This window comes from Vombatus ursinus, unplaced genomic scaffold (assembly GCF_900497805.2).
Source record: "Vombatus ursinus unplaced genomic scaffold, bare-nosed wombat genome assembly UNPS02014798.1, whole genome shotgun sequence".
Classification (NCBI taxonomy): Eukaryota; Metazoa; Chordata; class Mammalia; order Diprotodontia; family Vombatidae; genus Vombatus; species Vombatus ursinus.
Window position 1 is genome coordinate 41486981 of NW_020954576.1, and position 26328 is coordinate 41513308.

General features: G+C 37.1%; 1 protein-coding gene across 6 annotated transcripts in view; it reads right to left on the reverse strand.

The window, feature by feature from the left end:
* Window positions 1-25281, reverse strand: part of RCOR3 (REST corepressor 3) — a 55362-nt gene extending 30081 nt beyond the window's left edge. For 3 of the 6 annotated variants that reach the window (XM_027870892.1, XM_027870897.1, XM_027870895.1), the window contains exons 1-7: window positions 22629-22864; window positions 22184-22240; window positions 14899-14976; window positions 8998-9050; window positions 6261-6422; window positions 4364-4488; window positions 297-375 (exon numbers count right to left, since the gene is read on the reverse strand). In XM_027870892.1, coding sequence (XP_027726693.1) covers window positions 297-375; window positions 4364-4488; window positions 6261-6422; window positions 8998-9050; window positions 14899-14976; window positions 22184-22240; window positions 22629-22791 — 717 coding nt within the window. In that variant the 5' untranslated portion in view covers window positions 22792-22864. Of the gene's footprint in view, window positions 1-296; window positions 376-4363; window positions 4489-6260; window positions 6423-8997; window positions 9051-14898; window positions 14977-22183; window positions 22241-22625; window positions 22865-23690 lie in introns of those variants that run through there. The other 3 variants (XM_027870891.1, XM_027870896.1, XM_027870894.1) reach the window with 2 other exon arrangements.
* Between the last annotated feature and the right edge of the window lie 1047 nt (window positions 25282-26328).

The following is a 26328-nucleotide window of genomic DNA, read 5'->3' on the forward strand; positions in this document are numbered from 1 at the left end:
TGCAGATGTGGAATTTATGGCCCAAAGAAGTTCACTGGTTTTCCCAAGATCACATAGCTAGTCAGTGGGGCAGCAGGACTAAAACCCAGTTATGATTTATTACTTCCCAATCAGCCAAAAATAAAAGTTCCTTTCTTTAAGTTGTTATTCATAACTATTTAAAAAACATGAACCTTTATATTGCGATGTGTTTTAAAGCAAAATTTTTTTTCAGATGAAACTCTAGTCTTTTAATCTCCCTTGGTGGAGAAGTAGAGAAAATTCTAACATGTTCTGTGACTGATCAACATCATTACCTCTTTTCTGGCTTCTTTTTTAGGATCATAATCACTATCATTCCCATCCATCGGGTGTGCTTCTTCCACATCATCATCACTGAGGACAAACATCACAATTAGTAAACCTGGCCCTTTCCTTATACTTCAATAATCTTAACAGTGTTTACTTATTTACAGTTTTAACAGATGCTAGATACTATTTAATAGAACAAGGGCTACCCTTCCTGACAAAACTGCCTTTAGTAGATGATACTGTAATTTAATTTTTTCCAGTGTTTAAAATATTTGTCCTTTGTTAAGTCCTTTTAAATATTATCGCAGCAAGATCAAAACTGAAAAAAGAGACTCATTAAAAAAGGGTTAAAAAAGGGAAGAGTATTTGGAAGAGAGAAAAAATTAGAAGGGTTTAATCTTTGCACATTTTGCTTGGCAATATTCTTACTTATTAAATCAGTTACGCTATTAGTAGATAAAGCCAGACAAAAAATTTAGTAACCTGTATATATTTTTACTGCTAGAAAGTTTAAACTAAAAAACACATGCACTTAAGTTAAAAAACAAAACAAAACAATAACTGCAGAACAATACCTTATGTCATAGGAAATGTATTCATTTTAATGTTCATTACCAAAAGGAAGTATTTTTGATTCTGGCTCACAGTTCACATTAAATAGCCACTAGTACCTGAACCTGCAAGCTTGTTTGCAGGGTCTGATAAGTTAAGAATTAAGAACACTACACTGGCCAGTGCTTTGGCCATTTCACTGACTCCTCTAGTCAAGGATAAAACATAGAAGTTTTAGAAAGGGAAAATTTACAATGTTCTTTTTTTTTCTTTCTTAACCCACATCACCATAGCTTAATCAAGCGTATCATTTAATGCAATACATTCAATTTAACAATGTACTCTGAGAGAGCAGTAAACCTATTTTCTTACCATATCTGGTAGCTATTCTGATGCTTCATCATAGTGTGGAGGTGACCCTGGTATCTTGAAGCTATGCCCTCAATGTATAAACCCTAGCTGGTTCTACCATTATGAAAAAGCTTCAAGTAGTCCTGGCAGTAGGTGGCCTGCTTTTGAAGGATCAGTCAAGCTAACTACAAACAGACTCATCATTAGAAGATTCTTTGGCCATGGTAATTCATGAAACAAAAAAATAAAAAATGGTTCACAGTCCCATGTAGCTTCCATTCTGCATGACTGTGACAGTGGCAGAAAAGATGGAAAAGAATGCCAAAAATTACATAAATTTTAGACTATCGACAAATAATAACTTAGCTGTTATTACTCTAAATGTGAGATATTTATCCACAAACTGACATATGGACATACTGCTGGAGGAAATGAAATATATCTATTTTGACGTCACTAAATAAAATAAGAAGAAAAAAGAAGTTGCATGTAAATGGAAAGATAGCTCAAAGGCTACCAAAAGAAGTTAATTAGTTTTACTGTGTAACAAAGGACAAGAAAAATCATTTTATGGGACATTTAAAAAAATCTCATATAGTTGTGTTCTTAATAAGAGTTTGCAATACCACCCTGAAAATCTCTATAGTTTACTTGCTAATACCTGCTGCTGAGGATGAAAAAGTTGAAAAGAACTTGTTAAAATTCTACAAATTAAATCAACATGTCCTTTAATACTTATTTACATCAAAACAAAGGTAGGCAAGAAGAGGAGAGTAAAAGTATGTCGGAGAACATTGGAAGTAGGAAGTTTAAACTATAAGCAATTAAAAAGTCATAGACTATACAGAATTTTCATGCCTACATATCACGAATGCCTCCTTTGAGATAAGAGATCAGATACTAAATGTGGCAAGCATTAAACAACAATAAAAAAGGGACAGGAAGCAACTGGTTATAAATACAGGAGTCATTTCTTACTCAATTATATGTAGCCAGCCACCAAATTCTTATTGTTAGAGTAAAGCTCAAAAACAAACTAGAAGAATTAACATGTGAAGTTATGGCAATTCCAACCTGACTTAAAGAAGACTTTGACATCAAAAATGGGAAATAGCTAAAAGAACAGATATTACACTGCCATCATTTCCTGAGGAAGTTTAACCAATATAAATCAATCACAACAAGGAAACCAAAAGCCTACAGATCATCTCAATCAGCAAACATTTGATCTTGCCAAGTGATAATTTCAGACAATGGTAACAAACTTTTGTATATAAACCTGTCTATAAGGTCCTGTAAAGGAGGATGGTGGAAGATTATGAGCAGTGTCACATCATAAACAGGTAAGAAGCAGTGGAGGAAAAGGCAAGTCTAAAGAAAGACTGGTGAGAGACCTAACTAAAAAGTCATCCCTAGGGAATTTAAAGATGAAATCAGAAGGAGAACAACACAAGAGATGAAAAACAGAAATGATATGTAAAATTTTTTTAAATAACAAAAAAGGTTCTTCTTTTCCCCCACCACCAAGAGGTCAACACACTTTGACTCTAATATCAGATAATCCAGATTTGCTAACTGAGGAAATAGAAATGGCACTAAAAACAAAGATGAGAACATCAGCTGGACCAGACCAAGTATATTTAGAAAAGGTCTGCGCTGGAAGCAACAATTTTGAGGGTATTAGGGGATTAATTATTCTCAAGATGAGGAGAGGGTTCCAAAAGTTTGAAAAATACTTGGACTTTATTGATACCCAAAATGGTGACCAAGAGAACACTAACAACTACTGACCCATATTGCCAACATTTCCATCTCTACAATTTTTTCCTGATAATTTAAACATGCCAAGGGTGCCTCTGATGAAGAAAGGAACAGGCAAGCTTTTCTTGAATAGTATTCTTAAGCAGACATCTTTATAGTCATACAATTGAATGAAAAGTACCAAGAGTAGTCTTGCTATTGGTTGATTATTTTAAAAAGCATTGTATTCAGCTAAGAAAAATGTCACCTTAAAGGCTTTCTTCTTGAGAAAATAACTTCTATGCATACGTCAAAGTCATATAAGATATCATGTAACAGACATGATTTCATTCAATAATTCTGATGAATCCTATTAAGCAAAGCATCAATTAAGGACACACTTTTTTTTTTTTTGTAGGATACACTCTTGCCAAAGGTGTAAGCAACTGCCAAAGAAGATTTCCAATGCAAAGTCAAAATGGAAGAGAGTCTCTAAAAATTGTGAAGGGCTTCAGATGCACCTGCATGTGAATGATACTGTGTTGAACGCATCAAGTCTTAAACACTGTGGTGACTCCTAAATGAAATCCATGATCAAAGAGTTTGGTGTAATTACAGACAATGGAAAAAACAAGCAGATGAAGAGTGCCAACTGTCCAGACTATGCCATGCAACTGAACAACCCACTGATGTAGTGTTTGTTTAAGATGCCTGCATATCAAGTAGATAGTATTATTACCAATCCCTCCTCCCCCATGTTATAGGTGGGGAAACAGGTTTGAGAGAGGTTATGTGATATGTCAAGGATCAAATAGCTAGTTAAGTGTTAGAGGCAGGATTTAGTGTCTACTGTGTTGTGAACAAGACCATGTTGCTGTTCCAAACGAAAGCCCACCTTTTATAACATTGATATTCTGACAGTTATGCCATGTGGCTATGAGCTAAGGAATACCACACTATTTGTAGAATTAAAGTTGAAGATCATCCAACTATTAATGGAGACACATCATAGGAGTGAAAAGGCCACAACATATTATCAAAGAAAAACTGCTTGAGAAGCAGTAGAAGAGATATCATCAGCAGGGTGTAGGATTGAAAAAGAAATGGGCTAGTCATGTGGGGAGACTGAGATATAGCTGATGGACAGTATACATGCTTCACTGGTATTTACAGAACGTCAAGTGAATTAGAGCAAGACTCCTAGAACATTTATTGGACATCTTATAGAGAATTTATGGAAAGACAAAGACAAGTGTTGAAAAGTATAAGAGGGCAGGGACAGGTTATGATCTGTACCATTGGAGAGAGAATCTTCAACAATGAGATTAGATTTATAAAATAATTTTTACTTCAAAGTAATTTTTTCTGTCTTAAGCAATGAATCCATTAAATCTAAACATTGTACAAATATCAGAAGTATTAAACCTACCTGTCACCCTGATTATGTCTGTTGGCCAATTTTCGAGCCTGGCGATCCATCAAACTTGTTCGAGACCGCGTTTTTTTCCAGGAATAGTAATATTTTACAAGGCTCGCAATAGTCTTATCTGGAAGCTAAAATAATTTGTTATTAATATGTGCAGACTGAATTTGTTATTGATACTTTTAGTAGCAGCTTTAAGATATTTTCCATAAACAGCAACTGTGGATACAATAGTATTTAATTAATTTGATGATGATGAGGTAAGCTTAAATACTTGATGAAGTCATATGCTATTCCACATAGTGGGAAGAAGGAAGGTGCTAGAAAATATGGGGCCACCTCTATCTTTGGATATGATCCTCCTTGTGTAACATGCCTGGCTTTGCATATAGTAGGAACTAAAAAATATATATGAATGCTCTTCCTCTTGAACTCTTCCTTGTAGAATCTCTGGCTTCCTTCAAGACCCAGCTCAAAAGTCATATCTTGTTGGAGGACTTTGCTGGTACCAGATGCTAATGTCTTGCCCTCTAAGGTTCCTTTTCATCTACTCTGTGTAATTATCTCTTATGTGTACAGTTATTTGCATGTTGTCTCCTCTATTATATCATAAGCCTTTTGACAGCAAGGATGGTTTTTGTTTTTAACTTGTACTCCCAGTATTTAGCACAATGCCTGGCACATTTTTTATTGTTGTTCAGTCGTTTTTCAGTCATATTCAACTCTTCAGGACCCCATTTGGGGTTTTCTTGGCAAAGATATTGGAGTAGTTTGCTATTTCTTTCTCCGGCTCATTTTATATATGAAGAACTGAGGCAAATAGAGTTAAGTGACTTGCCCAGGGTCACACAGCTAAGAAGTGAGTGAGGCCTTATTTGAATTTAAGAAGATGAGTCTTCGTGATTCCAGGCTTGGCACTCTATCTACTACACCATCTCGCTGACCTTTGGCACATTTTAAACACCAATGAATTCCTGGGGACTGACTGACTGAATGTGACAAAGTATCTTTGTCAACTTTGCACTTTGAAGACTAATATAGTAAGGGTAGCACAAGTACCATGGTCCCAAGCTGTTTTGAATGAAATGAGGATGGTATTCAATACTTACTGTTTTTCTAAAAGTCTTTTCAAAGCTAGAAAACAAGTTATTTGTGCCAGTTTTATTTAAATGGTAGAAAGGCAAATTGGTTCCAATTACAAAACAGCTTTCATATATGTGAAAAGGCCTGCTAGTCATGACCAAACACACTTGACTATAAGAAGACTATCCTCACCAGTGTCTTTTTTCAGATTCAAATGCTAATAAAATAGTAACAAGCATCTCACCATTAATACATATGTCCAATCACTCAACATTTAGTGTGCCCTGCAGATGGCTGAAATATCTTAGAGGTTTAAGAAACAAAGGCATCAGTCAACTCATATACAACACTTTAAAAAAAAAAGACAATACTCAAATAACTGACTTTTTTTTTTTAATGTGGTTTCATCTCCAGAAGAATTTCAAAATAGAAATAAAGATGCTAGTAATTAAAAACAATCCAATATTTATTCAATTTTACTAAATGTTTTCTTGGAACTACAAGTATGCTTAAAGATAAATGGAAGAAAATTGCTGACTACCAACAACAATTAGTGAAATTAAGAAAAGTGAAATGGTGAACTTAAGATTTCATAACATAAAAAGCATTTTCATGCTACAGAGTAGTAGTAAAAACTTGCAAGTTTTTATAGATATGAAAACCCTAGTAATTAAAATTATTGTCCAGGAAACTAAAATTCAATGTGTAACCACTGCATCCTCTTTGCATTTAATCATGGCAAAGTCACAAATAAAAAATTTCAATATCATAAGATGTCACGTAAGTACAAACTATAGTAAAATCAAAAATGTCACCTTACCATTTGCTGAATCCTGTGGAAGCTCTTCCCATGAAAACTAAAGGCTTGTTCAAAGAGGACTTTATCTTCCACGGTCCACTCATCAGGGAAGGGAGTGAAATTAGGCAGATCAGCAAGGGACTTCTCAATGTTATGTTTATGCCAGAATAACATGCCAAGTGCCTTTGAAGAGAAATCATCCCTTTTTGGTTTTAGCTGACTTATGTCATATCACACTTTAGAAAGTTAAACACAAATTAAGTTAAAATACTAAGGATCCGACTTCAACTGAAAAACAAAAAAGAAATTAATAGTTTTAGGTTTTTTAATCTGTAGTGCCTATGTATTACAGCTCATATGCTTTCAAGGGCCTGCAAAAAAAAAAAAAATCCAGGCCTCAGAACAGTGGGTGTCTATATACCATATGTGCTGTAATAACTAGGCAAACAGTGAGTTGAGGATATATTGTTTACACAATTAACAAATTAAGTTTTTAGGCTAAAAAAAGAGACCGTAGTCCTATTTTAGTTTATGTCTTTAATATTTGTGAATATTGTTAATTTAGAAATATAAAAAATGAAGAAAATAGATATTAAAAGAAAATATTTAAATAAGTTAAGACTTGAAAGAAACTTAACACCATACCACTAGCCACAGTACAAAAATAGAACAGCAAGGTGGGGATTCAGTAAGGAAAGATTTCAGTTACAGCTTTTTAAAAGCACTCCACGATCAAAAAGTCCCAATGAGTAAGAATGCATTGAGTAAACTTTTGAACAATTTTCAATATTTGTTGTTTTAAATTTTTAAAGCTTAATATATATCTTAATATAAAACAGTAGTTAAGACTTCCATTAGACCATATGAGATTCTTCATAGTGTTTTGCTCACGAATGGACAAAAAGAGGGAGGCTCCTTTTGGAATGTTTAAGTTAAGTTGCTTTACTCACTGTTTTACTATAACCCTTTGGAAGCTTGAAATGGAAAACTTCCCTTGCCAATACTTTCCCCCTCTACTGTAGGCCTCATGTGTTTTTGAGGAGTTGGTTCTGAGCACTGCATGGCTGGCCCTAATCTTTATTGAAAGACTAATGAAATATAGTTTGGAAAGAAACACAAAAACCAGACACATTAACTTTATAGGCAGTTAAGTTTGAGAAGCTGCAATTTGGACCTTAGTAATATTCCTTCAAAATAAAAATAAATTACTTAAAATCATGTGGCTACTTTTTTCTAAAGCTGCACTTCTCAACCAGTCCTTCAATTACAGGCTAAAAAGCCAATAGATACAGAACTACACATTTTAAAAAGTTTCCAATAAAAAAAATTGAATATATACATATTATGTTGAATATAGATATATATATATACACACATGAGAAATCTCTATTTAAATGGCTATGAAGTTGAAATGATTTTACATTGTCACTGTCTATATAACCAATTCCTAATATTTCAGAGGTTGATAATGCAGTTTATAGATAACCCTTTCTTGCTTCTCTTTCCCATTTAAATAATATTTTATTATACAAAGGAAGAAGAGGGGAGAGGCTACTGAAAGTAGCAAATTTTAACTACCTGGTAGTAACTCTGTTAACAGATTTGTTGGAAAAAGAAACTGATCCTTGGTAGAAGTGAGGTTAAAAAATCTTCAGTGATAATTTATGTTTTCCTTTCTCCTCTCATAACAGATAATCAAGACTGGACTGCCTTGGGTAACTTTTAATGTTTACTGCGTGTACATAAACATTTTATTATTTTTATTTTTAAGATATTATCAAGATATTATTTTTAAGACATTTAATACTAAAAGTTGTTTGCTAGATATTTTAGCAAAAGTTTTAAAAAGTAATGAATCAAGTTTTCTTTTAAGAATTAAGTCAAAGTCAATTCCAAAGGACTCATGATGAAACATGTTATCCACCTCCAGAGAAAGAACTGATTGAGTCTGAATGCAGATTGAAGCATACTACTTTTTTTGTGTTCTTTTTTCTTTTGATCTGTTACTTTTTTCACAACATGACTCATATGGAAATATGTTTTCCATGATTACATGTACACAATCTATATCAAATTGCTTACTGTCTTAAAGCAGGGAGAAGGGTGCGGGAGGGAGAAAATTTGGAACTCAAAATTTAAAAAAAAAAAAGAAATGTTAAAAATTGTCTTTAAATGTAATTGGAAAAAATAAAATACTCATTTAAAAAAGAATCAAATACCAAAGAACTAGCTACACATGGAGACATAAGGATATTTTTTAAAAAGAATGATGGATACATCTAAAGTGACCAACTTTACCCAAGGACAGAGCAAGACATCTCATTTTATTCAGAATTCTCTTTATACCAATAACGACATCTTCTGACAACTCTCAGCAACTTATTGTGCTGTATTTGAGCATAGAATAGTATTAAAAATAACATATAATTAAGAAAAGAGTGAAAATCTTTGGTGTGAGTGAATAACTTTCAAAGTAGAATCCCGAGTATCTTGATAGTTTTTTTAAAATTTATTTTATTTTTATTTTATTTTTTTGCTTTTTGGTGACGCAATTGTGGTTAAGTGACTTGCCCAGGGTCACACAGATAGTATTGTCAGGTGTCTAAGGCTGGATTTGAACTCAGGTCCTCCTGATTCCAAGGCTGGAGTTCTATCCACTGCACCACCTAGCTACCCCTCTTGATAGTTTTTTAAAAGCATGTACTTGAAACATTTACAGATCATATACATGCTTAGAAAAATTCCGAAACTTACATACCTGTTCAACATTGTAGCCATGTTTCTCTTTTGCAATTGCAATATATTCATCCACTACAACAAAAAGAACAACATCAAAAAAATAAACCCCAAAAAACACAAACCCAGAATTTCTTATTTAACTACATACAAATTTGTCCAAGCCTGATTTTGCACTCCCTCTCAAACAATATACATTCCAGGCATAAAAGTAATGTAAGTCATCTTTCATAAACTCTAAACTTTTTTTATTTAAAGAGGATTATGAGAATTCATTAAAAATTATATTCCAATATCCATGAATGTATAGAAAATGTATCATATAGCTATTGTTTGTGTTTCAATTGATACTATGGTTAGATATACATGTGGCTAAAAACACTAACTTGCAGGCAAAAGTTTTTTTTAATGCTGTAAATATATGATGATTTTCTTTTGATTTTAAGCTGCAGTCTCTATTGTGCAGAGCCTGTTGCTGTTTTTAATTATTTTTTAGATGTATTGGTCCAAAGCCTTTGTTGAAAAGTCATCCCACTCTGATCAATTCATACCTCACTAGTCTGCTGCTTTCTGGTCCAGAGGCATGCCACAATATTTAAAGCTGTGCTTAAATGTTTCCTCAATACCTTTCTTCTGCCTTCTTGCTCTCCATATCCCCACTTTAACCTAGCATTTGAGAAGCTGTTCCAAAATTTTATTTTCATTCATTTTCTACACAAATGTAAGGGTCGTGTTCAGATGACCAGTTTAACGGCAGTGTTCCAGGACCTCTCAGCTGGTGATCCTGCATTCAGGATTAGGTAAAACTTTCTGTGATGCCAGATTGCACTGATCTCTCTCCTCTGTATGGACCATACCTCAAAACGAACACTTCCATGCGTTATCCTCTAACTGGTTGCAAGACAAATTCTAGTATTTTATTAAGATTCCTGTTCCTTCACTCAAATTCTACTGTGATGCCCCATTATGGTATGGAGGTGATTCTGGGTTCAGATTATGCCAGCATGGACAAGATCTGGGTAGGTACTCCTACAATATAAAGGTTTCAGTACATCCAAATGAAAGACTGCTTTATTTTCTGAGGGCTAACCTAAGCTCAAAAGTTTGAAGAGGCTTCACCAAACTGGCCACCAAATTGTGAGTTTTTCATCCAAAGCAATTCTCAAAGACTATCTACTAATAGGTAGATGGGTTATGATACAGACAGTTATCACTTTACACAAATTTTGCTTTATGGAAAGAATTCCACATTCTAAAAAAAACTATGTTAACTTTACAGTACTGTGCTCTTGCTCTCATTCTTGCTCTCTCTCTCTCTCCTCATGACCTTCAGCTCTACACTCTGTGGCTTCCTACCTTCCCCTCCCAAAAAACCCCACTTAAAACATCTTCCAAGTGAAAGCAGAAGAACTTCTAGGGATAGGAGCTTGGCTTGAGATCTCCAGATTCGAGAAAGGAGACCTTTGTTCTGCTCTACCTACCTACCCATGTGTCTGACCACACTCCCCCCTTCTGTCTGTGCTGGGGTACCCATGACTGTCCCAGACTCTGTCATACTATCACCCTTCCTCTTCTGTTTGTGTCCTTGTCTGCCCTCAAGTGTCTGCCCCCACTTTCTATGTTCTTTCTCTTGGTTCTGGCCAGGCCCCCAAGTGTCTGGCTGTGTTCCTCCTCTTTCTCTCACTTCTCTATCCCCAGGATTATGTGCCAGCCCCCTACTCTGGGCTCACTGCCCCCTTCCTGTTCTTTTCTTCATTCTCTTTCTCATGTCTGTAGGCAAGTTTGCGTTACATAAAAATCACTTTACTTAGAGATCTGTGGAACAATCCACTTACGTAAACTGAGAACTGTCTGTATATGTCAATGGAAAAAGAATCCACACAGATGAAATCAAAGACCCATGAAATATGTGTTGCAAGGAGACTGTGTCCACTACTGTTTGATGAGCTGCATGTCTTACCCTTCACATAGACTGCAGACCCACTGGAAACAGAAACTATATGGTATGTCTTTAGTATTTACAGCTTAGAATAATGCTGGACATAAAAGATCTTCATGATCAATAAAGAGTTATTGACTAGTGTGATGTCCATAGTAGTTTCATGTCTTGCAGCCCTATAAAAATTTCTAGGCCTTGAGTTTGAATCTACTCCACTAGCATACACAGACTTTCAAAAATTAGTTTTCTTATTTTGTTAATGCATCATTATACACTATTCTGCCATAGACAGAATTTCAGTCCTCTGTTGCACATGTAAATCTCTGGCCATCTGTAGGCTTTCTCTAGTCCGAGCTAGTATGGGATCTCAGAATTATAATTATTGGTTTACTGCCACAGACCAACTCTATAAAATCATTAATGAAACCACATCTCTTCTCTCATGTGTATTTTAAAAGCACAGTTTTCAAGTCACACATAGTAATTCTTAGAATACTAAAACCTTCTGTGGTATTCCTAATACCCTGAGTTAGACAAATGTCGAGAAGCATAATCAGATATTACCAGAAGTTTAACAGTTAGGTAACAATTTTTGGATTTTAGCCACTTTGAGCCAGGGACTGGACAAGAACACAAAATGGTTCACAGCCCTAAGCATCCCCTTTCTACTCCTATAGTAAGAGTAGCAGAAAGGGGTGGGGACAAATTATGCTAAATACACACACATACAGTCCTTAGAGAAGCTATAAACATTACATTTTTGCTATGCTTAGCACGTGATCTTCATCTAACAGCCAATAAGTTTGTGGAACTAAGGCATACTCATTTTGACATTCTCACTGTAAGTGAAACCCAAATTCAAAGTTGCAACTAAATGAAAGAATGGCTTAAAGGTTCTCAGAAACATAAAAGAAGATACTGATTTCATTGCTTCCCTAAAGTCTGTATGAAACATCAATTCAAGGGACATGGTCATCTTACCTTTCAAGATTCACAATGAACATGAGCAAACATAATAACACAAAGACAAATGCAATTCATATGCATGTATCTGTTCAAGAGAGTGTAGTCAAGAAATCCTATGAAGAAATATACAAAATCCTCAAAATTAAGTGAATAAATGAATGTTCCTTCAAAACTAAGTGATAAGTTGATACTTAGTGACTTCAATGAAAAACACGTATATGAAAGAAAGGAGAAAACCATGTTAGAAAATGTAGTTTCAGACTAAGAAATGAAAGAAGCCTACTTTGAAGAAGACTACTTTGAAGCCTTGCACTAGTATATCACAAATACTTTCTTCTTTGGGGCTAGTACTCTATAAAAGAATTAATTTGCCTATATCTTAACAGACATGAAAGAATTAGCTGTGAATTCAGTAATCCAAATCATCTCTGTATACTTAGATCAAGAATTGGTAAGAGGCAAAGGTAAATACTAAATTAGAAAAAAGGATAAAGACATGACGAAATTGTGTGTAATTATAGCAGCTTCATTCCACCTATCAACTAAAAAATGAGAATTAATGTGCTCTTTATTTCTAACACCATTTCTTAAAGAATTCTGACAAACTGTCACAAAGAAGCAAAAAGAATCTAGAAAACTTGAGCCAATTTCTTGATTTCCTCACCAAGTGGAAAGATATGGCAACTTGAAGGCAATGCTAATTTAGAGTACAAGTTCATTTGTAAAACATGGAAGGGGAAAAGGAAAAGATAAAATAGTAACAAATATCTGAGGATAAAACAAGCATGAACAGAAATTGGTATGAAATCTAGCTAAAGATGACTGAGAACAATCAGAAGTGAAAAAAAATGAGGTACTAGACGGAGAACAGACTTTTCAGCATATTTATAGTGACAAGAGGACAGAATAACATTTGGATCCTATCATCTCAGTACCTAATGTACAACGATGAAGTAGCTATGGATAGGTTTGTCTGGTCCTGGTTAGTATATGATCTCTTCTAAAGGTTCTTTTTGAATATAACATGGGTCTTCCACTCACATTAAAATTATACAAGATTGACAGATTCAACCATGGAAACAACTCCCCCCAACAATTTGCTTTGTACTTTTATCGAGCAAGTTGTACAACAGAGAGATGTGCTCACCAATGTCACAGATGATAGGTGTCATGTGCAAAAGGGTCACCTAGACATGGCAGGGTTCTGCAAATGTTCCCATTTGCAGGTGACATTGTATTATTTGCATGAGCCCCCAAACACTGTAATACCCTCTCAATGAAATCCAAAGTACCACAAAAGAGATCAAGTGGTCTATGTCTGTTAGAAAAACAAGAAAGATCAGATATTGCCTAGACTTTGAGATAACAGCAGACATATAGCTAGATGGGTAACCTATTTAATTAATCTTTGCAACATGGATATATCTTAGAGACAAACAGGAAAAACAGGCAACAAGCTGGGCCCAAAATTGGAGGGAAGTGTTCAACAACATTATTCTGGCAATGGAACATAAAACTATCTTTAGAACTAAAATTATAAGCAGCCAAAAACACAATGGATAGCTGTATGAGGAGCCATAGTAGGCTGCATGTCATTAATTATTACCTTCATAGGAAAAAGGGCATAAAAGACAGAAAAGGAAATGTATAACCCATCTTTTTTTTACGGTCACACAAGTACTGAAAATGAGAGACAACAAATGAACAGCAGAATTGTATGTAATACACTCCAAATATTAAAAAAAACCAAACAGATGAAGGTTTCTCTAGTCTGTTAGGTGGATCATTCCTAAAGGACTTATGAAGATTGATGGATAAGACTCAGAATGAGAAAACAAAGAAGGACTGCAACCTGCTTCAATGAAAGGTATGCCCAAACCAGTGAAATCATGGTATCAAACTAGAGTCAGATGTCAATTTCCAGGTAGTTCAGAAACATGTCTGTACCTATGAAAAAACCATGATGTCAACATAGGACAGACTATTAACTTTGATATGGCCAACTACGTCACTGCAGACTATTAGAATATCCTTGGGTTACTGATGGATTCTAAAGCAAAACAAAATTTTTCAACAGCTGTTAGAACCTTAATCAATAATTCTGTTCAACACTTTTACAAAAATTCAATGAAAACCGTAGAAGTCACAGTACCATTTCCTGTACACTGCTTATATTTGATGAACAGCAAAGAATCATGTCTGTTACACCACACTGTGGTTTCAAGTCTCCTCATAAATCAGGGAATATTCAAATAGAGCTAGGGTCTCATCGATTTCAAAGATAGTTAATTACTTAAGTGGTTATTTGCCAGAAATAGTATATAGAAATGACCTGATGGTTATTGTAGTCAATTTCCCTACCTTTAATCTTAAAGAATGGTAATGGCCATCATGAGTTCTTTAAGTGTCATATCTTTTATCTATTGAGGAAAAGTCAGTGTAGATGATTACATAGCATCTCCTTCCTCTACTCAAAAATATTTTAGTAACTACATAGTCAGGTCATAGAGTTTCAATACCCTAACATGCATAAGGAAAAAAATACCAGTCTGTTCTATTTCCTTATGACTGACTCTTTGGCTCCAAATATGAGCTACATTTTGACAAGTTGGTAATATTGTTAATAATACTGTATCATAATACAAGGAAGGAAATAAGCATTTATATAGTGACTATTATTTGCTAGGCACTATATTAATTGTTTTACAAACATTATCTCGTTTGATTCTCACAACTCTGCAAGGTAGGTGCTTTTAATAACCCCATTTTACATTTGAAGAAACTGAGGCAAACCGAGGTTAAGTGACTTGCCCAGGCTTACAAAGTTAGGTAAGTGTCTAAGGCCAGATTTGAACTCAGATTTTACCGACTCCAAGCCCAGTGCTCCACCCACTGCGCCACTTAACTACCTCTATGCAATTGCTTACATTATATGGTGCTTAAATGTTTTCAAAATATTTTACATATAGTTGGTTTATGTTAAAAAAAAAAAAAGGCCAAATTTAGATACTGACTTACATTTGGCATCTGGAATGCTATGATATGGAGACCAAACAAGCATTCCTCCATTGTCTTTATCTGTGTACTTCGTAGCACCTGCAATGAAAATAAATCATTTTGAGTTCCACAGATCGCATTAACACTTCAAAAATGCGTGAAAAAGTAACTTTTACTTTTATTTCGGTAAAATATGTACACAAGAACAAAACATTTAAAAAGGGAAAGTTATATGCTAAATATATAACACCACCTTATTATGGAGTCTTTATTAATGGATTTTCCATAAAACTAAAACTTACCCCTTTAAGTATACAAAAACCTTTTAAAACCATTTTTGCTAGAAATCTATCCAAAATAAATTATATATTCTTGCCTTCTTAAATAGTTTGTACTAATTTTTTTATGACTCAGATTCATAATGTATATAATATTTGGTATTTATATACCTATTTACACATATGTTTTCCTCATTAGAATATATACTCTCTTTCAGGGAAGGAACTATTTTGTTTGTTAGCACCTAGCAGAATGCCTGGCACACAGTTAATACTTAAAAAATGTTTATTGATTGCTTTATTACACTGTGCTGTAATGGTGATGCTTTCAGTAGTTTTGAATTGTAGGTTATGGTTGTTGTTTTTTCCATCAAATGGGTTCCCAAACTACTATACTTTGAGTTCTAGTTTTAGCTTTTTATAAATTTTTTTCTCTCTTGCTTACTTTTTTTTTTTTAAAGGCAAATTGGGGTTAAGTGACTTGCCCAGGGTCACACAGCTAGTAAGTGTCAAGTGTTTGGTCTGAGGCCAAATTTGAACTCAGGTCCTGCTGACTTCAGGGCCGGTGCTCTATCCACTGCACCACCTAGCTGCCCCTCTTGGTTACTTCTTGCTGTGATCAGTGTTCCTTCTAATTTGCTACTTTTAATATGGCATATGAGGCTAAGAAGCCAAATAACCAGACTTGTTAGAATTATATATAAGTAAAAGAATACCTATAAGAGAGACCTGTCAAGTCATTAGTCAGCATGCATTAAGCACATGAAGTCTGTGACAAAAAAGGCTTATTTCCTTTTCCTACACCCTCACTTGTCAGAGTGGTCAGAATGCTCAACTTGAAGTCAGGAAGACCTGAATTCAAATCATGCTACAGACACTCATTGTGTGACCATGGGTAAGTCATTAATCTCTCTATATCTCAGTTTCCTCATTTGTAAAATGAGAGTGTTGAATTCAATGGCTTCAGAGGTCCTTTCTAGTTCTAAATCTATGCTCCTATGATTCCAAGAATGTTTCCAATAGTTAAAGATTTTAGGTGAGTTGTTACTATACCAATTTATTAAGCTATCTCCAGAACAGAATGCTGTAACATCTTTAATGATGAAAAATTTAAAATCTACCCCAAGTAATGAAAAGAATTTAAAAATTATCTAATGTTAATAGCTGATATTTATACAGTGTTTTAAAGGTTATAAAATACTTTACATACATTATTTCATTTTATTCTCATGATAATCCTGTGAGGTAGATAGTACATTTATCATTATTTCCTTTATTTTGTAGATGAAGAAACACACTCAGAGATTTTAAATGATTTGTCCATGGTACCACAGCTAGGAAGTATCACAAGCAGGATTCAAATCCAGGTTTCTCTTCATTCCAAGTCCAATGCTCTATGATACCATGCTGCCTACTGACAAAGGATTTGGAAGTAAAATTGACATAAACGACAAAGTTGTAACATGCCTGGAATAAAAAAAAACAAACAAAACAAACCCAAAACCTTGCAGAGTGGGAGGTAAAGCTACTGCTTTGAAAACATAGTGCTCTTTCTAGAGAATGTACCTATCACCTAAAACATTTCTGCTCCTCCATCCCTCTCTAGCCAAAGTGGTATTTCAATATCTATCACCATGATTATTAGAAGTGTTGCCACAATGCTATGGCAAATTTTGTGTAGCTGTATATTGTTATATTGTGACTAAATGCAAAACTAATTGTTACAAAGTACAACTATAGTAACATGTAAGGAAAAATTAAGAGATAAGAGAAGAAAATGGAGGAACCTACCAAATTATTATAGATCCATACCTAAACATACTGGAAAATAAGTGGCTTTTAAAGTAAATAAGCCTCCATTATAATTTCTGCTGAATTTTTTGTTTGTTTTTTTTTAGTGGTGCAATCAGGGTTAAGTGATTTGCCCAAGGTCACACTGCTAGTACGTGTCAAGTGGTTGGTCTGAGACCGCATTTGAACTCAGGTCCTCCTGACTTCAGGGTCGGTGCTCTATCCACTGTGCCACCTAACTGCCCCCTGCTGAATTTTTTAAAAGGTTGTCCTCAGACCCTAAGAAAAACTAAGCGACACTGTGGTTTTGGAAAAGGCAAGTTTTTTTTTTTAAATTACTCAATACAAAGCAGTTTTAAAGCGTTTCAATAACTTAAGTCAATCAATAAATGCTGATTAATAACCCTATAAGTAAAATCTAGTCTCCATCTACATTCTTGTCTAAATAATGAAATTACAAAACTTTAATCAAATGTATTGTTGCTATGTCTTTGTGATAATAAACTTTAAGATTTGAAGATGTGACTGGGTTCTTTGGTACAACAAACTGGAATTCTAGAGGAATGATTCAAATATCATTTAAGAGCAGAGTAACCTAAAATCTTAAATGGCACAATACACATTTCAAATGTGGTTTTCTATCCCATTACTACTTTAAATAGTCCAAAAAATCTGAAATAGAAAGCGTCCTCATTAAGTTTCTCTTTCTAAACAGATATATGCTGGTTTATTATTACAGGTTGTAAGAATGATGACAGTTTTCCCTGAAAATTCTTACCATTGTAATTAAGGGTCTGATCCAACAGAAACTGGCATCCACAGCAGCTGTTCCACTGAAGCACGACAAGCTTCTTCAGCTCTACAGCTGTGAGGACTAATAGCTATTCTAATATGGAAAAATCCCATTTAGTAGCAGTGGAATGCCTAATTAGACATTTCATATTGTCCTTTGCCCAGCCCCAAGTCAGACTCCACAGTTTTCAATTGCTACATGTGGCAACCAAGCCGAGAAGATGATATTGATGTTCTCAGGCATTCTACTAAGTTTACTCAAGAAGGTTCTTTAGTAATTTTACTTCTCAATAAGGGTTCTTTTGTCCTTGTTGGTGAACTGAGAAAAAGTGATGAGACTATGATTCCAAAGGCATGATGCTCACCCTGACCCCATGAAAGTGAGAATGGATAGGAGAAATGACCTTTTGTCCTTTCTGTCTACTCTCAGACCATATTTCTCTCCTAGAAAACAGCAAAAGAACAAAAACAAAAACAAAAAGCTAGTATGCAGAATTTAAAACACCATATGCTTGTCCCATTAGAAGCCTGGCACCCTATGAGGTTTCTCTTTCCTCCCTTCAGGAGCTAAAATGAAAAAGAAAAATAAAGTCCTAAACCCAGTGTTTGGTTTTGACTTCTAACTTCACATTAGCTGTTTTGTAGCAGAGCTTATACCTAGCCAGCATACATAAACTAATGATAACTGAGTATGAATCATCCATAACATGTGAGAAGAGATACTACTCTCTATCTTCTAAACGAACACAAAATTAAATAATTTTTCAAACATCACCATGAAATGTATTTAATTCTGAAAAACTTAAGTGATTTAATACAAAAAAGAGTAAAATTCCTAATATTTAAGTTCCCGTTAGAAATTTTTAAGGTCCTCAACCACATCTGGTGAGGCAGTTATGATAGTAACAAACTGACATTTATATAGTGATTTAAAGTGTGTAAAATAGCTTACAAACATTATCTCATTTGAGCCTAACAACAATCCTGTGAGGTAGGTACCACAGATATTACCAAACTCATTTTACGTTTGAGAAAACTGAAGGTCAAGGAGGATGGGTGGATTGTTCGTGGTCACCTATCTATCACAAACAAATATGTATCAACAGCAGCATTTGAACCTAGAACCTCCTAATTTCAAGTCCACTGTTCCATTCTAAGCAAATAATAGTGGGAATCAGAAGACTCTCCCAACAATTGAGTGAGTTAGTGGCATTCCTCTATCAAGTAAAATGAAAACCTCTGTTAATCCTCAAGATTTTGTTTTCTGAACATATACTCACAATGCAGACATGAACAGGATAGTAAACAAAAAAGGCTTAAATACTGACAATTTCATAAGAGTTCTCTGTACACACAGCACACGCTCAAAATCTGACCAAATTGATAAAGAGTCAAACTAGAAGCTACATAAGAGGAGGAAAATCAGAAATCCAGCCAGTGAATTATGAAGTCAATAGTTTTGGTTACTTTATTTACCAAGGCTATCCCTATAATTTCTCCTTCATTATTTTACTAAAACCTTAATCCTTCTAATTACTTTTAATTACACAAACTAACATTCTGATCTTTTCCCTTAAAATTTTTTGTTTCTCATCACTTCTTCCATTTCAAATCTCATCTTTCAAACCTCCTACCTCTTGCTAAAAACCACACAGCTTCTGATCCAAGCAATTATGGATTTCAAAAACTCAGCCCCAAATGATTTGGTAAGATACGAACATAAGTAAATATCACCATCCTGATGACAATCAAGGATATTGAGAGAAATATGAAAACTGAAGTATAGGAGCCAGGAATATGATTAAGGTAATAGGAACAACTTCTAAATGTTAATCAATAAAACATATTATTCTATTTTTTTATTAAAAATATGCTGTAATTTTGACTTCATTATGTTGAGTTGATGAAGTATAGTTGAATAAAAACATAGTACTTACTAGAGTAAAATTAGGTGATAGGACTATGTTCAAACAGCATTTGACAGTACCTGTCAAAATCGAAGAGACATGGCAGGTGCCTGATAATTAATCTTTAGTTGACAGTTGACCTCACATAAATTTTAGCGTTGGCCTGTTCTGATTACCACCTTTAACATTCTTCATATAGGATCATTAGGAAATAGGGAATTATTTATTAGGAAATATACTGTGTAGAACTTAAATAACAGGGAACTATCATAACATTTATTCTCTAAATCAAGGGAGCCAATACCAATTTTAATCTATACAATGAAGGAATAGAATCTGACCTTGGTAATTTAAATGTAGAAAATAACAATTGAGTGGCTTTTCAGAAAATTGTGTTCAAATTAAAATACAACTAAAATACAAGCAAGGCTATCAAAAAGTTGGATAATCCAAATAACAATACCTACATTAAATCACCTACAATTCTGTAATTTGTATCTTCCAAAAAACACAACCCACTAAGTTTGTACCCTCAAAATAATTATGGCTATTTTGAAATGTAGTTAAGATTTCTTTTTCTATTTTTAAATAAATTCTTTACAATAATCAGTCCTTGGCATGCACGGCTTTGTTCCGGCATGAAGTGTGGCTTTCAAAGAGATGACGCCTCATAAACCTGATCAGAAAGGAGAATAAAATTATTTAGGTGGGTTTACAAGTAAAAATCTATTTGGTTAACAGACATCCACGTTAAAGAATTTATGGAATAATTTTGGCTTCAGGGGATATATTACCTTTAAAAAAAACCCCTTTATCAACTTAAAGAAAGCAGAAAACATTAAATTTACTAAGTGTGTAAAAGGCGCAGACACATTCTCTAACCTCTCCAAGGGCATTCTGACAGGCAAAGCAAATGAAGTACCCTTAGTAGCTGCAAGCTGGACTTTATCAGGTGGTAGTGTTAAATGTACAGCTACCAGTTGAACAAGTAAAGAAGGCCACACTTTCACAAAGCACTTAACATGGCTTCAGAAGACTTATGGTATATATCATATACATATATTGTACATCAAATAATATTTGATAGTTGTGTCACTTAAATGACAACAGAAATGAAGACAGCACTTTAGTTCAACTATTTTTGCAGCTGTACATAGAAAATATACAGCTTTTCAGTCACAAATATGATATATCTCTTTTTCTATTTGCTTTAGGAAAAACTAAGTGACCTTCAATGACCTTATCAATTTAAATGGGAGCCAGTCAATTTATACCGGCCTAGTACACGAAGGGGCTAGGGAGTATACGTAGTTGAAGGAGGTCCAGAACAACCACAAAGACTGCCCTAAACATCCTTCTTGTTTATTTGGACCAAGTAAAATACATTATTTCATCAAGAAAATGAAAATAAGTTGTATAGGAATAAAATAACTTAAAAGGATGCCATCCTGACTTAATACAAGTTAAAAACAGTGAATTAAGAAGAAAAGTGATAACACTGCAATTAAATGACCTCTTAATTAATTATCTGTCCTCAGTCTTAAACTACAGGGGGTCGAAAGAAAAAATGTGATCCCCATCAAAGGGCTCCCACAAGGGAGTCTCCACATGAGGAACTCTCATCCAATCCCCTTCCCAGCTGACATCCCGTGACCACCACGGAGCTTATTTGGAGAAAAGTAGACTGGGAGCCCGCAAGCTGGGCTGGCAAAGGGCGCTAGAACCTGGCTGCTCACTGAGAAAATGTCTCCTTGGCAGCTGCAGCCACCGTCCTGTGGTCTGACTTCCTAGGGCTGACTAGCAGACGAGGTGTGACTCTAGCGTCTCCCCACCCCCTTTTCCCCTCCTCTCGGCAGCTCTTAAGTCTGCAGAGGCGCCTCTACCGAGGCTACTCCACCTTGCAAAAAAAAAAAAAAAATCCCGTCTGCACTCAGCTCAGAGCTTGCCTTCCGACTCAGCAGGGTGACAGTAGTCAAGCAGTAATTCACCGCCCTTGCAGAACACATCCCTTTCATTGCCAGTGACAGGTTATTAAGCACGAAATATTTCTGTATTTTTTTTTCCATTTTTCCCCCTACACTAATTCCTCATATTCTCTCTGATTTGCGGCACCTCCTCCCCAAAGCACATTTGGGGGTTTGCCTTAAACACCCTTTCCCCCACCAGTTCAGGTGCTTCTCTACTGGGTAAAAGATGCTTCTCCTTCCTCTCACCCAAACCTGCTTGGGCTTCTTGGGTGGAGTAGAGATCCTTCAAGTGGCCTCCAATGGGAACCATGTTAACCTTGCAAGGCACAGCTTTCACACCCCTCTGCCTATATGCCTTCTGTGTTACAACCCCTCCAACCCTGACAGCCTCCCAGACAGAAGACGCCTAACCCATCCCTTCCCCACCCTCCTACAACATCCACTTTAGCCAGTTATCCCAGAGACGCCCCCCTCCCACTCCCACTCTCATCTATTCCATCCCAAAGTCAATATAACAGGAAAAAAAAAAGCCAGCATTTTTTTTTTTTAAAGCAAATACCGAGATATTTACCAGGATCAAATTCAGGGATCCGAGCTTGGTATTCGGCGCCGACTCTCATCCCAACATCTGCAAAGCAATACAAAAATAAATAAATAAAATATTTTTTTAAAAAGAAAAAGAAAAAAGCACTTAATAAAAATTAAAATTGTATAAGACTGGAAAGATGGAATGTGGTGGGTAGGAAAATATTAACTCCAAGCCCCCGGCGAAATAGATGCAAATAAGGGGGCCTGGGGTGGGGAGGGAAGACTAATGAGGGGAAAGGAGTGGAAGAGGGGGTCGCGGTGGGTGCTGCTGCTGCGGCTGCACTGCACCGGGAGTTCGAGGCTACCGCAGCGCCCGGGCTCGGAGGGGAGGGAATAGGGAGGGGGAAAGGGGTTGGGGGAGGGGAGTAAAGAAGGGGGAGGGGAGGGGGGAGCGGGAGAGCTGGCGGGGAGGAGTTCGAGGCTACCACCGTGCTCGTCGTCGCTGCTGCAGCCGCTCTCGGGCTCCGAGTAGTGGAGCCCGCCGTTGGTAGACGAAGCGACGCCGCCGCTGCCGGCCGGGCTCTTGGTGTTGCCGTTGGCCGTGCGGTTCTTCCCCAGGAACTCAGGCCCTTTCTCCATCATGCCGGGCATGGTAGAAAGGGGGAGGGGGGAGGAGGTGAGGGGGGAGAGGTAGGCTTCTGGGAGAAGGGGGGAGAGGGCTCCCGAGTGAGGGAGGGAGAAGGAGGAGGAGGAGTGGAAGGAGGATGAGGAGGGGGAGGAGGAAGGGGGAGGAGAAGGAGGAGGGAGGAGGAGGAGGAAGGAGAAGAAGGAGGAGGAGGAAGAGGAGGAGGAGGAGGAGGGTGTTAATGTGGAGCCGCCATAACCGCCCCGGTCAGGCAGTAGCGCAGTCGCCTCACAACAACCCGCCCCTGCCCCGCCTCCCCTCGCTTCCCCTCCCCTGCCTCCGCCCCCGGGGCCCCCGGGCTGGCCTCGCTCCTCGGCCTCCCTCCCCGCCGCCACCGCGGCTGGTATCACTCCGCCCCGCGGGGAGGATCCGGCTGCCGGCGGGGGAGGGGGCGGACGGGTGGCTAGAGCTGGGTAGGGAAGGTGGGAAAGGAAAAGCCCAGCTCCTGAAGAAGGCTCTGGCCAGCCCCCAAGGCCCGGCAAAGCCACAGGCGGGGCGGAGCCAGGCGAGGCGGCTGCTCTGGCGCCCTTACATGGAGAAGGAGGCGCGCTGGGGGCTCGCGTTTGCGACCCGAGTTGAAGGTGGAGTTGGGGGGCGGGGGCGGGACTCTTTGCAGTCGCTGGGGCGGAAGGAACTCGGGTCAGTCGAAGGGAAGGGAGGTCCGTGAGGCGGCCACCTTAAGTCTGGCGGAGGAGGTGGAAGAGGCTGATTCGGCGGCGCAGGCGGAGGGCCGGGGCCGGGGGTGGGGAGGGGACTGGGAGGTGGTCTGCCCTGCATCCCCCTCTGTTCCCAGATGGATGCTGTGGGCTCCAGTTCCCGACCCTGAGGTTTCCTCTGCGGGCCGAGCCACAGCCGTCCAGCTTACGTTTGCTCCTCACCGGGTCTGGGTCCTGAGTCTCAGCCCGTGAGAAGGGTAGGCTTCCTTCCACTCGCTCTCCTGTTGAGCAGACAACAATAACTACCCCCAAAAGTGAGATCTTATTCATTTTATTAAGCCCTTTGCCGGGTCTTACACCTGGGGGCGGAATCCCTGGAGGCCGAGGAAGGTGAGAAGGTACTTCTGGGCTGGGTCAATCAGCTGTGTGGTGTCTAAAGGATTTCCTCTTTTTCTCTCTTCCTCTTCACTCCTTTCGTTTTTTCTTCTTGTTATTTAACATTTATGGAGTGACTGGGAAAGGGGGACGATAAGATTTGGAAAGGCTCCCAGCCCTGTTGGCTCAAAGTCAGTCAGTTACAGACAAGCCAGTTGGAGGAAGGCAGTGAGATGAGGAGGAGTCAGGATGTAGCCCTGATCTAGAAGTGAAGAAAGAGCTGTTTTCTGGAGGTGTTTTTCAGTCCTGAAGTGACCCTTTGAGGTGTCGGCTCAAAAGAAGTAAGGCCAGGCAAAAGAAACAACGTGGAAGAACGCCCGTCAGTGTATCTCACTCCCACTCCCCCACCTCCACTCCTTGACTATTTCATAGATTAGGTGAGAAAGAAAAGGATTCGCATGAGCAGTATCAATGTTTTGATAAAAACTTTGTTTTTTCCTAGATTGGGGGAGGAGTGAAGATGAATCTTCAAAACTTTTTGGACTTTGAAGTCTTTCTGGACTTAAGGGTTTGGAATTCAAGCTCTGCTACTCTAGAACCTTTACACTAATTTTTAGTAAGACCCTGGGAAAATTGGCTCACACTGGTCAAACTCAGTGGAAACTCAGTGGTATCAGAATAATTTATAAAGGAGGTTTTAATTTTTTGATCTAGATAGAATTTCCTAGGAAGATTATTTTTATGTATAAGTGTTTTGGATTCTAATGGAAAACATTCCTTTTTCATAGAGGTAGCCTAAATTAACACAAGAAGGTTGCTTCTATATTAAGAACCTGCTAAATGTGGTAGTTTTTAGGGTTTACAGAAGATACAAAGATTCAATTCAACAAGGATAAGTTGTAAGAAATTTCCCAAACACTTTGGGATTGAGGATACAAAGAAAAATGAAAACAATTCCTATACTCATGGACTAACATTTTACTGGAAATAAGACATCACCTCTGATTTCATTCATAATACTTCAGGGAGCAGAAACACTAATATACAATGCTGTGTAATAAATATAGTGCTGAACATGTTAAGCATAAAATGCTATGTAAGGTATGAAAAGAAGAAAAGTTATTTAGGTTTTTTGGAGAATATAGTTGAGCTAAGTCTTCAAAGATAAACCTTTCAACAGTCAGATGGTTTAGGATCTCGGAGCTAAAAAGGTACTATGACGTAGCTTGCCCAATCTTGCTGGACTGGACACTCCCACAGCCTTTGTCTGCAGACAAAGCAGAACAGGTGCTCTCGTGCAGATTCTGTACACATATGTGTTCCAAGTGTCTTATTGTGCCATCCTTAAGTATATGCCACAAAAAGACTCCAAGTGGCTCTAGCAATTCTGATTCTATACAAGTTTTACATCACAAGAGTCTCTAATTGCTTCATGGCAAGGGTCTCTAATATGAGCTAACTCATTCAACAATAAACATTTATTGACCATTATGTATAAGTCATTTTGTCTGTTTTATACAGTGGGGACCTAAAATTAAGTTCAAACAAATATTAAGTGCTTACATGGAAGGGAGTGTGCTACACCAAGATATATACATCATGGTCCTTACCCTCAAGGAAAAGAAATAAGATAACACAGCAACTATAATAGAAGGGACAATGTGTTAAGTGTTATATGAGAGACACAGAAAGTGTTATGAAACTAGAGGAACTAAATATTACATCTGGTTTGGGGAATCAGGGAAAGCTTGAGGGAGGTGGTATTTTGTTTGGGCCTTGAAGGATTTTTACTATGGACATTGTGCCAAGTGGAGGGGATAACATTAAGGACAGTTTATAGAGAAAGAAAGGACATATTTCAGGAGCAGCAATTAGTCCAGTTTGGGAGTTAGGGTACATGAATGTACAAAAGAATAGTAAGAAGATTAGTAACAAAAGACAACGTACTTTTAATATCAAGTAGCCTAAGTTAAGCCCTTTGAGACAGAGCTATAATTTGGGCACCACTCTGTAACTTTTAGGCTGAAGCAACAGATCGTAGAACTAGAGGAGATCTAAGAGACCTATATAGAGTGTTTATTTTTCCAAGGGGAACTTGGAACTCAGGGAAGTTAAGGGATTTGCTCAAGGCCACAAGTTTGTGGCAGAACCAAGACTAGAGTCAAGGTATTCAAACTCAGTCTGGTGACTGCATCTTCTTTATGTTACATTTAGAAATGTTCACTCCCTCCTCCAAAACCTGGTAGCATTAATTTTCTGGACTATTAATCTCTTACATGCCCAGCTAAATTAAAAACTTCTTGAGAGAATGGATGGTTTCTTTATTCGTTCAATAAGTATTTATTAAGCACGTATATGCTGGGCATCCTACTACCTGCTGGGCCTCAGAAAAAAACAATAGCTCTTGTCCTACTTTCTGTTGAGTTCTACTCAGACTAGCAACTGTCTATTGGACATTTCCAACTGAACGTC